This window comes from Streptopelia decaocto (assembly GCF_964273445.1).
Source record: "Streptopelia decaocto genome assembly, chromosome: 1".
NCBI classification, from domain to species: domain Eukaryota; kingdom Metazoa; phylum Chordata; class Aves; order Columbiformes; family Columbidae; genus Streptopelia; species Streptopelia decaocto.
Window position 1 is genome coordinate 95,282,545 of NC_138663.1, and position 17,351 is coordinate 95,299,895.

The 17,351-nt window shown below is 39.5% G+C and overlaps 1 protein-coding gene across 3 annotated transcripts in view; it reads right to left on the reverse strand.

The window, feature by feature from the left end:
• Positions 1 to 14,215, reverse strand: part of PPP2R3B (protein phosphatase 2 regulatory subunit B''beta) — a 55,894-nt gene extending 41,679 nt beyond the window's left edge. Inside the window, exons 1-2 of one of the 3 annotated variants that reach the window (XM_082043354.1) lie at positions 14,165 to 14,215; positions 11,841 to 12,289 (exon numbers count right to left, since the gene is read on the reverse strand). In XM_082043354.1, coding sequence (XP_081899480.1) covers positions 11,841 to 12,188 — 348 coding nt within the window. In that variant the 5' untranslated portion in view covers positions 12,189 to 12,289; positions 14,165 to 14,215. Of the gene's footprint in view, positions 1 to 11,840; positions 12,290 to 14,003 lie in introns of those variants that run through there. The other 2 variants (XM_082043353.1, XM_082043356.1) reach the window with 2 other exon arrangements.
• Between the last annotated feature and the right edge of the window lie 3,136 nt (positions 14,216 to 17,351).

A 17,351-nucleotide genomic window follows, 5' to 3' on the forward strand; every position in this document is an offset into this window, starting at 1 on the left:
AATAATATTATAATATATATTATTAATAATATACATAATAAGATGTATTCAGTCATATAAAAACCTTTAGTTGCTGGGGTCCAGTCCTCAACCCAGTAACATGTGAACCAAGATGACAGAAAGCCTGTTTGGTCTTTGGAGACAGTTTAAATAAGAGACAATGAGCGAGCCCAATGGCAACAGCGTGCAACCCCACAGAATCCCTGAGCCTGAGATGCTGCAGAAATTAGAGTAGCTCCTGGGTTAATTGTGGAGAGAGAACTTTCCTGTCTCCACAACAGTCAGCTAAAGACTTGTGCAACTGGAGTAAGGCAGAAAAGAGCAGTGAAGATAACTAAGGCAAAGTAGCATTGTTACCAGTATAGAAAAAAGATGAAACAGCATGACTAATTTAGTACTAGAGATATTTCAGATGTTTACGGTGGAAAAAAGGCACTACTAGTACAATCAAACAGTTCAAGTATATCTATCTATAAATATAGATTTGTATAAAAGAAGCCAAGCAGCTAACAATGCTGAGTAGAACACAGTTACTACAAGGAAAGAAAGACAAAAAAGAAATTACATAAATATATCAGAAGACAAATGAAAGCAGCAGTTCTTTGCTAGACTAAGAAAACAACCAAACAATACAAAGAACCCTGGAATGCTGGGTTCTCTTTTTCCCTTCAATCTTCACAAAAGATTGTGACTAAACTATCACCATTATTTAATATTATCAAGAGTTATTTCTTGACCATATAGTCTATACCTGGCCTTCCATTTACTGAAAGATGCTGGAACTAGATATGCCCCATTATTTGCATAACTATTGGGCTTTTGATAATTGATTCCTAACGCCTTAGATCAAAGCTCCACAGTCAGACTGAATTTCTAACAAATCTGATTCAATTTCTGCAAAACATGTTGCATAATAGTAGATGCAAGTGACATTGCACTTCAGTAAACAAAATGCTCATTGATTAGGTGCATTATTTACATTAGTCTGCAGATCTTTAATTTACTGCTGCAGACCAGTGGTAGCCTGTGGATCATTGTTCTAACAGCAGTTCTCAAGGCACCAAGTGAAAAATGAGTGGAAAGATTAGAAGGCAATGTTCATCTCGGTCAGACTTGATTTTATGACCTACAAAGTGAGAAAACACAACTTAGGCCGGCTTGGTAGCTTTCAGCTTAAAACTATATATAGCAGCATCCAATGTTGACATAGTCTAAACAAATGAATGAAGAATTATAGTGCTTCTCTTCAGAAAGAATTCTAAAACTCCCTCTAAAGTCTTCAAAGACCCTTGCAGAGGAAAACCTCTTTATAGCAATGGACTAAAGTCTCAGCTGTCCAAGTGTGTTATTTTACATTATTATGAACAATAAATAAAACATTCCTGTTTCAGGAGACTACAGTACATAGCAAGATTTACTGACCTTGAATTTTAGTACACCAGGTACTACAAAACATGAAATGTCTAGAGAATGGAAAAATACAAGAATAAATTTGAAGTAGCAAAGAAAATTCTGCTTTTTATCCATCTAAGTGCCTAAGCAATCAAGAACATTAACATCTATTGACAAGGTAGCCCACTTGGGGGTGGCAAAGAAACCCACTGATACTGATTCTTCAATATTAAAATAAAAATCAATATTTGTGAATTCAATTTCCCAAACCTCCTGACTCTATCCTGAAATAAGGTTGCACAAGACTGAAACCTATCTGCCTTTATACTGATGCATAAGGAATGGGATTTAATGGGATCCCAAATAATCAGTTTTCTCAGTTATTCAGACACTTATCTAACTTGCTTCTTGCTAGTGACTTCCCATTTCTAACTGCTCTGTATGGGATGAGAACAAGAGGACAATGCACTTGTGAGCCGAACAGAATAACGAAGTATTACTATCCATCCCTAACTCCCCTTTGGATGAGCCACCCCTTTTCAGTAGTACACTGACAAAACTCAAGGGAGACAAAGTTTACAATGTCTAAATCACAGAAGGAATCAAGTTATTACGCTCTCACCCCACTACCAGCTACCTAAACTGATTGCTCTATAGTTATTGATAGTGTTTTGAGGATGGTGTGCTACAACTATGAACTGCTACCTGTTGTAACTGTGTAGTTAAGAAATACAAATTCACAGGGAGAAACTGATCCTTTGGCCTTGGAAGGAAGTCCAGGTGAACCTGGGTCTAGATGCATATCTTTTTTTCTTGGAAGACGCAATACCTCCCCTGTAGAACACACAGACAAACAAAAAACCTGGAAGTCTTGCATGTACATGCCTTCTGTAATGATTGCTTATGTTTGCCAGTACTCTTGGATTACAGCAATGCCTGGAGGTTCTTTCCACAGTTGCTGGAAGAATCCAGAATTTTTAGGAGGCAAGACGGTGAATAAAAAGACATCAGTTAGATGTGAGATATATGTCATATGGGTAGCCCAGGAAGAATGGGCCGATCAGATTCTCTGCACATTACTAAAAGAATGCCATGTATGTACATCATGCCATGGGCTGTTATCAGATTATAACGAAGATACATGTCACCTTGCTATGGTTACACTACCTGGACTCCAAAGACATTGCATAGGCCTTTTGACACTGCTCACTGCATCTGTCAGACTAGCTTCAGCAAGCATCAACACTAGATACTATAAAACTGAAGCCTGGCAGCTAATGGATGGTTTATATTCCTTTCCGAACAATTCTCATATTCTCTGCCATCTTCAGAAAACATTATCAGTTTACATTTTATTTTTGTATAGCATAAACAGAGTTTTAACAGAAACAGGTTGTTGGAATGGTGCTCTACAGATGGAACCAATTTACCATTCATGATCTTCAGATGACCTTATTTATCAGATCATGAAAAGCAGGTAGCCCCAAGCCAAGGCTGCTATTTAACAGAGAAAGACATAAGTAAAATATCCTGCATGGATTATACAAATTCAATTCACACTTGCTCTAATAAGATGCTGGGACTTCACATTTTAGATGAACACAGTTTATCCACAGAGGAAGCTACAGTCTACAACATTCACATTTGTAACTTTACCAAGGTAAGCCTCTGAGCAGCAAAATACATTGAGATGAAGAATTAATTCAGGCTGATTCAGAATACCACTAAGATTTTCTTGCGGGAGAGAACAGGTTTTATAGTGGAGTCTAATGTTATGCAACTTGTCAAAGTCACACAGGCCATTTTGGATATTTAGTAATTTCTAGATTGGTATTATTTACCTTGTGTCACCTTAATTTAGAAGTCAGAGTAATCTGGTATGAAAAACATGAATGACAATGTTTTATAACTGTCCAGCAACTAATTTAAACATTGGACTAGCTGTTCAGTACTTCATCATTTTGACATGAACTGAATTTTCAATTAATCCTTTCAAAAACACATATCTTGGAATTTCTTCATTTCCAAAACTAGAATGATGGGCGTATGAAAGTACAACCACTACTTTAATTCCATCATCACAAGCTAACATGACATGCAATTTAGTCCCTGAAATCACAGGACAGTAATTCTGAGTCAGTGACAGCTGCAGGACAGCTTCTTGCTTATACACTTGAGATTTCCCTCCCTGAAGATCTGAAAGCAAACCCAACAAATAGGGAAGCTTAAGATACAGACCTTGTTCTACCAGTCAGTCAGTAAGACTGCAAACTGTAATTCACCAACTGACAATGGCATTCCTGGCAGAACCCCTATAGAGACTTACTCTTGAACTGACTATCTTGTTATTGGTGAATCAGTATAAAATCATTGCTGGTATAGGAAATGGAGAGGCAATAGGAACAGCACTGGTTTCTACAGAGCTTAAGGTGAATAATTAAAAAAAAAAAAATAAAAATCACACTTCCAAACTTGCAAGCAGAGTACGGACAAATCACAGAAAGAATGCAGAGCCCAGAAGTTGGTCACTGGCAACAAACTGAACTTTAGCTTCCAGTATGACAACTGAAGGGCCCATCACTGCACACGAGTTAGTAAGACTTAAGTAATGAGACAACTTGCAGAGGTGCAATGATACAAATACATTGCTGGAACAGCAACAGTACTCTTGGTCCCTTCCAACTCAGGACATTCTATGATAAGAAATTTTTTACAATGATGGCGGTGAAACACTGGCCCAGGTTTCCCAGAGAGGTGGTAGATGCCCCATCCCTGGAGACATTCCAGGCCAGGCTGGATGGGACTCCGAGCAACCTGATCTAGCTGAAGATGAACCTGCTCATTGCAGGGGGTTGGACTAGATGGCCTTTGAAGGTCCCTTCCAACCCAAACTATTCTAGGATTCTATGACTAGCAATTTCCTCCACTCTCCATCACTGGAAGTCTTTATGTGATTTTTTTTTTTTCCCCAAACATTCTAGAAGATATTTCTAAAATATTAAGCTTACATTTGTTACTTGATAAATAAGCATATAGTCAAAATTTTACAAGGTATTCCTTAGCATGTTAGCAGCAAGTAACAGAATAAAATTAGTGATTTTTTTTTTGTTTAAAATCTTAAGTTACAACAAAAGGCTTTTAAGAAGTATTTGCTGTAAATGGTGACTATTCATAAAGACTATTAGTAGACAGAAGGAAGAAAAATCTAGCTCATCAAGTGCTTTCAGCATTACCCAATTTCAAATAGTTTCTTTATTTCTTAGTCGATGAAGTATACCACAAGGATGAGGATTACATACGACATATCAGTGATGATCATATCTAGTAGAAATATTTACGAACTCTAGAATATTAACTGTTTATCAATACAAATCTAGCTTTTGAAGACATAAAACTATTTAGAAACTGTTCTCCTGGTTCTGCTTAATTCTAAAAACAGATCAGGTCAAGCCATTTCATATGCTCTACAATCCTTCTTTGTCCAGATAACATCAAGAAGGTCCACTTGAACCTTGTTCATTGTGGGCACGTTTACAACTCAATCTTATAGATATTTTGTAATGTTTCCCTCATCACCTACTCATAAGGTCTTTCCCCACATCTTCCTTGCATATGGATTTCTACAAATGTTGTGAAAGTCTTCTTGTAGTCTTCTAGCTCGTCTCATTTGTTGCCTGAAATCAGCCAGTTTCTAGTAAGATCTGCATAGAACAAATAGGTAAAGCTAGTTCCATATGAAACGAAATTAAGCAGCATGCACAAAGTTATTTAGGCAAATAAGCCAAAAGCCCTGAGAACCCATTATCACTGCAAGAACCCATGGTCGGTCAAAGAATGGTACATGGGTGGCTCTTATGGTTTCTAGCTACTTATTATTTTTATATAGAATAGCAATTGCTATGCAAAAGGAGCACATTTAACGTGAAGTACCAGAACACATCTCTTGATCAATGGCTAGCTTTCTACAGACCCATTTTAAGTTATATCTATTGTTTGCAGAATACAAACTAATCTTATCTACCAAGACATTTGTACAATCTGGCTAACTTGAAGATGAGAACACCACGCTCATCCAACCCAGCATGAGGGAGCTGTTTACATATTATGCCACAGTTAGAACATGAAATTTAGTAACCATTTCTTGTGGATTGCTATAAACAACAAGCACACATAACTGATATCTTCTCAAAGCAATTCAACTACTTAAACTGCCTAACTTCCAATTTTTCAAGACAATTGTGTGTGTAAAGCATCTAAATTTGCAAGACTCAGCTATCTAATTTTTCCTCATAACACTGCTTGCTGGAAAATTCTGTGCAGTCATTGACTAGGTCTACCATTGAATAAACTAGTTCTCTGGATGAAGTGCATTAATCGTTTTGTAATGAAGTAAGCCCATATATACTTTTGCCTTCAAGCTTATTTCTTGCTGACACAATAAGTGTAGGACATATGGAGAGGTTCTCAAAAATGTAAGATGAGTTCCCAAGCATCACGAAGGAAAAAAGGAAAGCTATCTCCTCCGTATCAATATCTAATTTCCTCCCAGACTGACCACCTGTTAAAAGAATGAACTGTTCAAATGACTTATGTAAAGGTATAATTAAGCTTAAATGTTTTGAAAGACTGGGCAGAGAGAAGCAACTCAAAGAAAGTAATGATCTCATACAGCTATGAACTTTTGTTTGTTTGTTTGCTTTTACATGACAGTCACTCACACAGGAGACACTGCCTGTGATAAATAAATTTCATCCAAATATTTGAGTTTGTCCTGTGTCAGGATTCAGGTGAATTTTAAATTTGAAGAAAGCAACGTATAATTCTGAACTCAATTTTTCAGCACTAGAAATGCCCAAAACTCTTAAGACTGGATGCAGCATGTAAGAAAGATTTATGGGTTTCCAGAAGGACAGAGATATCTTTCAAGTGCAACTACCACTCTGAAAGAGGACAAAAGATCACTGTTTCTTCTAACAAAGCACAATGTGTAAACAGAATTAATACTACTACAAATAAATGTGTGAAATTTATGTCTCAGGGTACAACATGCAGTTAGAATAAGGAGCACTGCTGAAAATCTACAACAGTGAATAACTTACAGTTTCTCATACATAAAATGAATACCTGGTTCTCTAATCAGGATAAGGATTCTTCTATTCCAAGCTATTCAGTACAGCAAAGCTTAAGAATAACACAACATACTACCAGTGCTGCTTATGCTGACTACTATTATTTCACCACACTTGAAACTAATAATGATTTTCTAGGAACACCTATAGCTGTACTCTTCCAGACATTAATGTGAAGTTCTGGCTGTCCTTCCTTTGTTGGCACCATAGAAGGTCCTTTATTGTGAACACGTTAGTGTTGACATCTGTCATAGTGCCCTGTTATCATCACAAAAGTACATCAGTTTGATAACAAGTTATTTACAGTCTGCCTTTTAAGTCACGGGCTTGAGTTGGAAGCCAAGTCCACCATCCTCCCCACTTAATGATGGGACACGGCACTATTAACACAAGCTTTGCATAATACAGAGTTAGGGAGCGTATGTGCTAGACCACACTCAGTTCTGTGCACTGCAATGCTAATACAGCTTACAAAGCCCAGAGTTAGTAGCTGACATTGCTACTAGTATTAAGGTATAGTAAATAGCAACTCAGATGCAGACAACATATAAGACTAGACAGCTGAAATTTCAAGGCTGACATCAAAGCTTAGTAACTACTTAAGTGAAAAGCTGGAGGGATTCAAACACTGTAATTCCTCTTTTCTGATGTTTTATGACACAGAGCACACCTGCAGAACACAGAGACAGCCCACCACTGGTCTAAGAGGTATAGGTGTAAGCCCTGCTACCCTTTCGTTCAGGTCTTCAGAACTAATTTGTTTCAAAAAGCAACTGTTATTATGCTCAAACTTCTGTCAATGTTAAAGGTTTCATTCTAGTCTCCCAACTAAAATGGGTTCTAGTAGTACCACTCCATTTGAATCAACTAACTTCTAACAATAACTTGGCAAGAGTGGTAATGATGAAAAAAGCTGTGCTGCAATACAGTAAAGTAGTACAAAAATTATGAATTACAGAAATACAGGACAATGAGCTTTAATAATTGACACAAGATAACAAGCAGGAACAGTATGCTTATCAAGCAAAGGATATACAGAAACCAGTCTGAGAAGTACCTTTATCTCAAAGGTTGACCCTGCAGAGAAACCGAAAATAACTTTGAAGTATTTCAGATCATATCACATTCTCCCTGCACCACCACCCCCTAAAATGCCCAAAGGGAATTCTGTGAATTGTTTCCCCAGATGCCTTGCCCACCAGCTGGTTAGGATTAAACATCTTGCCTGCGGCATCTTTTAGGCCTTGAGGCCTGGCATTTCTGACAATATGATGAACAGTGTGCAATTGTGTACACCCCATATGCTTAAGATAATCTAGAGTGCCAGAAATGCTGTTAAATCCATGTACAGTAGTGATAAGGGTTAGAAGAAAGCTATGACAAGTTTGAAAGTCAAAAGTCACAGCTCTAGAATTTCTTTACAAGAGTATACTCATAAAATATTCAAGACTTAAACGTTGAGACTTTTCTATGCCTTTGATTTTCTGTTGTTTTAAGACATTCAGTATACAAATCACAAGCCTACTTGCAGAATACTGAGCACTAGCAAGCACTTCACACCACGTAAAGAAGATGACCAGAACTTTGCAATTACAGTGTTGGTACAATGGACGCAGCCAGAGACCAACCTCACTCTGAATGACACTATGCAAGTGAAGGGGAACTACCACCCTAAAGAAAACAAAACAAGCCCATACCCTAAACAAACACTGTTTTGTTTTCACTTGCAGTAACATACACCACAAGAGGAATTTTCTTGGTAAAGTTCTGTCTAGATTTCAAAATGTATGTGTGGATTAATCCAACAGTTTATTCTGAAATAGCGTTTTTCCAGAACATGGCTTTAAGTGCCTTGTTCAGATGAACAAACTCCTCTTTGAAGCACCTCAGGTTTTGTTTCATCTTTAACATAAAGACCATGTAGGTGCTTTCACTGTCTGAGAAAGTACTTTGGACTCACTAATCACTGGAGGGCTTCAACCATCTTGAAAGACAGCAAATCTCCTCTGACAAGACATTAATGTTTCAGCAAAAATGCATGGCAACTTCTGAATTTTGGATAAAAATAACCCTCAAACTTCCATTACAAGCTAACCTCTGAATAGAAGAAAAGCTCTCCTTGAATACAATAGCTGTCAGCTACAGTACTTTTAATACTGTTTAACAGTTGCCATCAGAACACCAACATGTTTTGTTCATATGCTACAGTTTAAGGTGCTAAAAGATTAAATATCTAATTAGTTTCAAGACAAGTCTTCCAAGAATGCTTCCATTCTGCAAAACATGTTTTTCTAACAAGTACGGAAACCTACACATTCATACTTAGTACCTAATAATAACCTGATGATGACAGTTTTCTGTTATCAGCATTATTGTTTGGTGTCCTTCAAAAAAAGTTGCATTTTAAGAAACAGGAAAAGGTGTACAGCAACCTTACCCATAATCAAATGTATTGATTCAGCTCAGTGATACTGAAAATGTATCCTGCCAAAATGAGTTTACTGCCTGTATATTGCATTAGGACAATTCCTGTATACAGTAAGAAAGAGTTTAATAAGAAGATGCCTAAATTGAGTTATATAGTCCTGAAAGAAGTAATTCTCCAGCTCTTTATAGCTGAATGTAAAAGCTCTTTCCTAATATCACCCTCAGGCATCCAAGGTTAAGCATGTTAACTTTCAGCATTTTCTAGGACTGCTACATAGAATTTAAATCTGTATTATTTGACCTACAGTACAAGCTTTATTTTTAAAAAGCTATCTGAAAAATATTATTCCATTTATATAAATGAGACCAGGACCTCAAACTTGTTTAAATGAGGTAGGTAAAACCATTGTGGCTTGATTTGTGAACCATGATTAAGTACACAAAACCAGATGCATTACTTTTGACACTGCAGCAGTTAGTTTATGGATATATGAAAAGGAAAAGGGTTATATTTTGCTTTCTATGAGAAAATACACAGTCGTGGCAGAACACGCAATTATGCAACTTTGGTGGTATTTTAAGGGCTGATGCCTGCTCCTTAAAGATTAAGAAACTTTTGGATGAATCGTCAGCTCAGCTGAATAATAAAGTCACAAATAAGTTTCTTATTGCTTGGAAACTTCTCCCTGCCCAACTTCTCAAAAAACAAAACAACCCCCAAAAAACAACAACAAAAAACAACACAACAAAGCCAACAACCTGGCCCTCTAGGTTCTCTCTCAGCTGTACACAAGGAATTCCAGTTAAGTACAGAATGTAACACTTAATTAATCTCTCCTAGTTCTTTATGGGGTCTAGTTAAAGACATCAACCAAGACACACTAATTATAGTACACGAGTTAGTGATCAAGTACATCAAGTAACAGTGGTTTTTATTGGAAACTCTTCCATTGCTTGTTTTTATCCAATACAAGAATAAGCTGTGCATCTGCTAACTTTCTGCATTTCACTAGAACAGGAAATAAAATGGTGTGAACATAAAGAAAAAAAAAGTAAAACGATTGTCATGCCCTGCTGTCTGGCTAGTGATTACACATAAAACATAACTCCCTATTAATTTAAAATCAATCTAGACAAACTTTAGATTGGAAGTGTGCTGTCTCAACATTAAAAAGTTGGGACTCCAAGTTGTCAAGCTAAATTTGAATATTAATATTTATGAAATCAATGCAACATTTCAGATAAAATGTCTTAGTGCAAAACCATAGTCACATTGTTACTCTTGCGGGTGGAAAGGTAAATATACACGTTCAATACACAGCAATAACAGACAAGAAGTAACCAATACTCATAAACATCCTCAGCTCTAACCTCTACCATTACAAACCTGAGAAGGCTTCCCTGGGACACCGGGAGGTTTGCCCAGTGTATTGAGTTAGACACCCAAGTATGTAGAGTGATTCGGAGTGATGACCACTTACAACTTACCACTGTTATCAAATGATATGAATTTATAGTCCTATAGCAGAAACAGCATGCACCTTAACAACTCCTTTAATATAAGGCAGCTCATATACACGATGCTTAGTTTTGTCTGTCACCACATCATTTTCTATCCAGTTTTGTTTTTACAATTTCTGAAAAGGGCTAGAAATTAGGTTGAACTGAACTGAATGCTAAGAAAAAATCTCAGGCTGGGGGCAGGGGTGTCATTCTTGCATAAAAGTCATTGTCTATTATAAACCAAGACCTTCTTAGAAAGCAAGCATTGAGTGTACCATGCAGTACCAAAACAGTCACTTTGTTAATATGCATACTCTTTGAGTCTTGTACTAACAATAGTGCCTGGTATCAGTAGACAAAGGAATATTTGCAGTCAAGGCAGTATGTTATAAAAATAACACTGCAAACAAACACAGGGACTTACATTTATCCACAATTAGATTACATTTAACAGTGGAAGGGCCTGTCACTGAAAGCACAGCATCTGAAGCATCAACATCTGGTTTGGGTTACCTCTGACAAAACTAAGGTAAACAAGAGGTATCCGGCAACTGTGGTCTATTTAGTAAACTAAATAGCCTTTGTAAACTACCATATCTAATAAAATGCTAGATTTTTCTTTTAAGTGTGATATGTACTTCACGAATGACACGGGGTTAGTCATGGCTATCTGACCTATCTAGCCAAGTTTCAGCTTTTACAATTATTTCTTTCATTCTCCAACTCTGGAGGGCTCAGTGAACACAAAGACATTATTATAAAAATGTAGTTTTCAATAATGTTATTTCTAGCTTTTCTACCACTTCTAGTTTGTTCATGCCTGTTAAAAACCACAAGAATGCAGATACTAGCCCTAACCTTATTGCATAGGAAAGGCAATACTTCAGAAAGCAAGAATCACTTGTTTTGACTATTCACCCAGTGAAGCAAACATAACATGCAAATTAGTTGCAACACAGATCAGTCTAACATGATGTTTGAAACAACAGCTCAAAACATGGGTAGATATACCAATCTAATCAGCTGTACTGGCTATGGAATTTTTAAGATGCCCCTGCAGTTTCAAAGAACAAGGGCAATATTGCTCTTGACAAAAAAATTATTGCAACTAGAAAACAATTCATTTTTCATTTTATGTCAGGCATGAGTGGTTTATAAAAAGCAACAGAGCTGCAAGAAGCCAAGACATGCTTCTGGAAGCTTAGGCCACCTAGCCATTAGTGCCAGTGACACAAAACCAGGGACATTTTGTGTTCAGTGCCACTGCTTCACTCCAGTCCTGACACCTCCTGTGGTGAAATGACTTACTTGAATAATTTGCTGATACCACAAACACAAAATTCACTTCTATTTAAACAAATAGCTCTAATGAGTAAAAACCAAACTTACTACTCTGGTTCCTGAGGACCGACGCGTTGCTCTAACATTAGAACTGTTCCTTGAGGTGGCTGGAGTTGCCAATGGAAGAGTAGTAGAAAGCTGAGGAGGATTGAGAGACATCAAAGACAACCCAGTATCTCCAAATATGCATTGCTTGGAATTGGAATTTTTATTAGCAAATCTCTCATTTTTACCATTGCCTGAATCTCCATTACTAATCACAGCTTTCTCCTTATTCTTGATTCTTCTCAAGCAGTCCTTTAGTGCCAGCTGAGTTGCAGGCTGACTTAACCAGCACAGGAAGAGTTCATCCACCTTCATTTTCAGTACAGGTTGCAGGACTTTCCCAGGTGACATTTTCTACCAGTTTCCTTTTGTTGGATCAAATTCAAAATAAAAGTTTGGCAATCATCTACTTATTCCACTTGACTTTCAGTGTTTCACAAACTTCAGGATTCCTGTTAAGAAAAATACTATTATTTAATGTTACAGTTTTAACAAAGTTTTGATATTTACTCCCTCAACATACCAACAGGTGTTGCGATATACACACAACTACAACAACATTTTGGAAGTATAAGCTGTTAATATGTCAGAGTAAAACCAAGAGGATAATTTCTTTAAAGTCATACTGTGCAAATGATGTAGACTGCAGAGAAAGAAACTACACTCAGGCTCTCTCAAAGAGGAACATCTAAGAAATGTTTTCCAAGAACATGTATTAAAATACACATTCATCTTAACAAATAGCCCCCAAAAATGCTTATAATTGAACTTGCTAAGAACTAAGTGTCTAAGCAGTTTATGTGAAGTCTTGGTGATAGCACAATTAAGATACTTAGAAGCGAGTCTTTCAGTCGAGAGATTTAGAGCTAAGACCAACGGCTCAAATTTCATTCTAAAGTCTGCGCTTGCAATTTAAAATCTTGCTTTGCATATTGCAGCACAAGATGCATTCCCATGTGAGTGATGCCCAGCTGAATTCCTAAAGGCCCTTCCTCAGGATTTGATTTGCCTGCCCACTTGGTACTGCACAGTCATTTGATATTTTAAGAACTGATCTGTTTGGCATTCACTTTTACTTTGTTTTTTTGTTGTTTTTTTTTTTTTTTTTTTAAGCCAATGTGAAACCCAACATGACTCAAGAACTGAGATAGTCCAATTTCAGGTTCAGTTGCTCACCTGAAGCAAACAGAATACATATATATATATACACACACATATATATATATATATTTTTTTTTTTAGAGAGCCAGAGGACTGGAGCTACACCACAGAATCATTTCAGCTGGAAAAGACCCTCAGGATAATCAAGTCCAACTATAACCTAATCTAACTCAAGCACTAAACCATGTCCCTAAGAACCTCGTCTAAATATCTTTTAAACCCCTCCAGGGATGGTGACTCCACCACTTCCCTGGGCAGCCTGTTCCAATGCCTGACAACCCTTTCCATGAATAATTTTTTTTCTAGTATCCAATCTAAACCTCCTCTGGTACAACCTGAGGCGATTTCCTCTTGTCCTGTCACTTACTATTTGGGAGAAGATACCAACACCCACCATGCTACAACCTCCTTTCAGGTAGTTGCAGACAGCAATAAGTTGTAGACAGCGATAAATACTGAGAACAGAACCCAAGTTACTATTGCCATCACTACAGTCATATCTGGTACAGTACGATCTGATCTCAGCTTAACTAAACCCTGTGCTTCCTCCTGGTTTTTTTGTTTGTTTGTTTGTTTTTCAAGACCTTACCATTATTTGATCCATGTGTAGAAGGCAGCAAAGATATGCAACTACATTGCTGAAGATTAAATTAAACACTCAAAAACGGGAATGAATAACATCTAGCAATTGAATATACTATTGAAATCGAAGCCCAGCCTTCATCCCATAGCAGAACTATAAGTCTTACAATACTGCACCAGCTAAATTTTTTAAGCCTTTACGTCTAATAGCAGTTATTGCGTTGCCAAAACCGAAGGCCGTTTAAAAGCGGCGGGCTCAGGGCCGGCCGAGCCGCAGCGCAGGCGCGGGGTGGCAGCCGCGGGGGCCGCCTCGAGGAGCGGGCAGCTCTGTGGAAAGGCCAGCCCGGAACGGGCAGGCCGAGGCGGGATGACGGCGGCACCGCCCCACGAGCGGAACGAACCACCACCGTCGACACCACACACCTGCTGGCACCTGCTCCCCGAGGAGACGGCTGCGGGCGGGCAGAGGGGCAGATGCCGCCCCTCTCTTCTCAGCAGCTCAGAGACGAAGCGGCTTCCCGCCGCGTCAGCGACCCCGAGGGGAACACGAAGGGAACGCGCGGAGAGGAGCCGCATCCACCCACCTGTCCCGCGCCGCCCCTCCCGCCGCTGCCTTCAAACCCGCGCCTCCTTCCGGTCCGCCCCAACCCGCCCCGCCCGCCCACATCTCGCGAGAGCTCCGCCCGCCCGCCCGCCCGCCCGCCCCCACCGCGGCGGAGACGCGGCGGCCGGTCACCATGGTAGCGAGAGGGGGAGGGGCTAGTTTTTGCCCACACTTCATCCCCCGCATTCCCAGCAGCCCTTGCGGCGCTGCTGTTTTTAATGGGGAGCGCGGGGTTGGGTGTTCGCACCCGGCGTGGCCGCGCAGGGGCGGTGGCCCCAGCCTCCGTCTCCCGTGCCGCTTGGGAGCTGCTGGATCGGCCTCTGCTTCGTCGCTAGAGCCCCTCTCGGGGCTGAGGCTGCAGCGTTGTGGGACAGGGCGGGGAGAGCGAGGGGCTCGGGCTGGGTGGTTGGGCCTCCCGCCCCAAAAGCTGCGGGTTTTGTGCTGAGCCGCCCGGCGCCCTGCGCTGCGGGCTGGGGGCTGTGTGGCTGCAGAGGTCCCGCGGTGGCCCCTGCGCCCGGCGTTGTCACCTGCGCTGAACGGGGTAGCTTTGATACAGCCTCAGTTCCCAGGCTGCTTTTCCGTCACTGGCTGCCTGACGAATTTGGTGATAGCACACCACTGGATAGCTGACGAATTACATGATCTTACCTTTGCTTGTTGCCACTGCTAAATCCCATTAGAGGAGAATGTAAGATCGTAGAATCATTCAGGTTCGAAGAGGCTACTAAGATCGGGTCTAACTGTCAACTGAACACTGCCAAGTCCACCACTAAACCGTATCCCTAAGCACCACATCTACAGGTTTTTTAATTGCCTCCAGGGATGGTGATTCGACCACTTCCTGGGGAAGGCTACAGCGTATTGTAGGTAAAGGCAAAAATCTGACAAAAACACCTCTTTGCTACACAAAATTAGTGTGTCATTAGAACTAAGAAAGGTGTGAAAGGAACAGGAGGAAAGAGACATATGTAGAAGTATGTGAGAACCTTTGAATCCCACAGCTATATAGTATAATTTCATAAATAATAAAGTTTAATATAGTAATTCTTTTTCTATTGTACTGCTACACAAACAATTGTTGTAGTTGTCACTGCTCTTACAGGTTTACAAATGAGGGGGAAGTGGAGGCAGCAGCAAATAAAAAGATAGCTCCCTTATTTAGAGAGCAAAGTGTGTCAATCTGTTTAGAGACCCTTTTTGCACTGGGTAACATACACTGGGAACTTGTCATTGCCAGCATTCACAGGCACTTCTGCGAAGCTCTCCAGGTGCAGTTGTCAAAGGGGTGTTACATGGAAGAGCCTTGCCTCATATAAATCTTTTCCTTGGTATTTTGTACATCAGCGAGTTGTCTGTGGGTTTACATCAGATCCCTCTTTCCACTACATTGTCTTTTCCTCGTGTAGCTACACTTCGCTTTTGTTTGTTTTACATTTTTCCTTTACTGTGAGAGGTGATCCAGATTTATGATGGGCTATTATCCCAGCTACTACTGTGGAACAGGTTGTGCCAGAGTTGACACCATTTGCTGTTACGGTGGCTTGAAGGGAAGGCCTAAAAATGCAGACAATACTGAAAAAAGGGTAAGTGAAGGAATGGGCTTACTTTCTTATTTCTGAGGTCTTGGAGATCTGAGGACACAAAGGTAAGAAAGGGCTGAGGCGAAGCAAAAGACTAACTGCCGTAATGGGGATCTGGTGCAGTTCCACACAATTATATCTTGATAATATTCAAAATATGATTGTCTTCTGGCAAAACCCAGTATTAGTCTTCTAAATATATCAGAGGGCTTTGACTTACTGGTATAGGCACTGAAATATATTTTCACAAGTCTTAAAATTAGATTCTGCATTCAAGAAAACCTGTAGAGTATTAAAAGTTCTTGAGGGAATCTCCACTTTTTGAAGCAGAGTAATATTCTGTTTCCTGCCCATTGGATAGTGAAGTTTAGAAAGTATGTTTCTTAGGAAACTAAAGTGGACAAAATGGCATTATTTTAAACTAGAGTAAAGCATTCAATGTGACAGCAGAAGCAGATGTCACAGTATGGATAAATTTGTAAATATTATGGAAGTAGCTTTAAAGCAGGAGAAAAGGAAATGAAACCTCTGTGTTATGGATAGCAGCAAGATTTTTGGCGGAGAACTGAAGAGCTGAATTAAGAAGGCTGATAGCAGAGCCACAGACATGGAACAAAGAGGACTTTTAAAACATTTTGAATGCCTTTGAAGCATTCCTTGATGATGCTGTAGCCATCTGTTGATTGACATGTTGAAGACAGGTGGCAAGAAAGGGATCAGAGAGTGAGTTGACAGAGTTGTAGAGTTGGATATCATCTGCATAGAGATGATGCCCTTTGTTGAAACTGGCAATGAGATCTCCCAGAGGAAAGGGAGAAATAAGAAAAAATAAATGAAAAAAAAACCTCTGAGAAATACACACAGTTGCAGTATTCTCTCGTGTATGCAAGTGTATATTCAAAACAATTCTAACTCTGACTTTATTAGGTTTTGTCATGATTAACACTGGTATGAGAGAGGAATCAATTCCACATGTCTTCTGTTAAACAGTGCTTTGGGCATCATCACCAGGTCATGCTAATATTTGCAATTGACAGGGTTATTATTTTGAATGTGTCTCTGAATGGATCAGGTCTGCTCAGCAGTGTATCTACTGCTGGGGATGTGTGTTTGTAGAGATATAAGAGCCCACATAATTCATACTAATTAATAATAGGAGTGCTTGGGCCTAACTACACGTGCAGTGGAGTTAGTACACCCATACTACTATGTCCATGTAACACAGTACCTCCCTCCATGTAGCGCGTGTAGGTGCTAACCCTGCTGCAGAATCTGCAGAGCCACACTAGCTTCCAGTTCTTGTTGGCTCTATTGCATACAGATGGTTTCTGACCTTGTTTTACTGGTCTTGATGTACAAGGTGGTGTTAGGAGTACTGCCAGTATACACTAGCGGCTAAATATCAAAGTCCTTCTTTGTCTTTATCTGTCACTGTTACAGTGACACAGGACAACAGTGTTCATTGGGAAGATTCCTGTTCTTGATCAGCATTTCTCAACGAGGCCTGGCCACCTTCTGTAATATGTACAACTTAGATGTCTGGGTTTGAAAGGGGTGTTTCCACTCTGTCTACCCAAAATCTTCTCC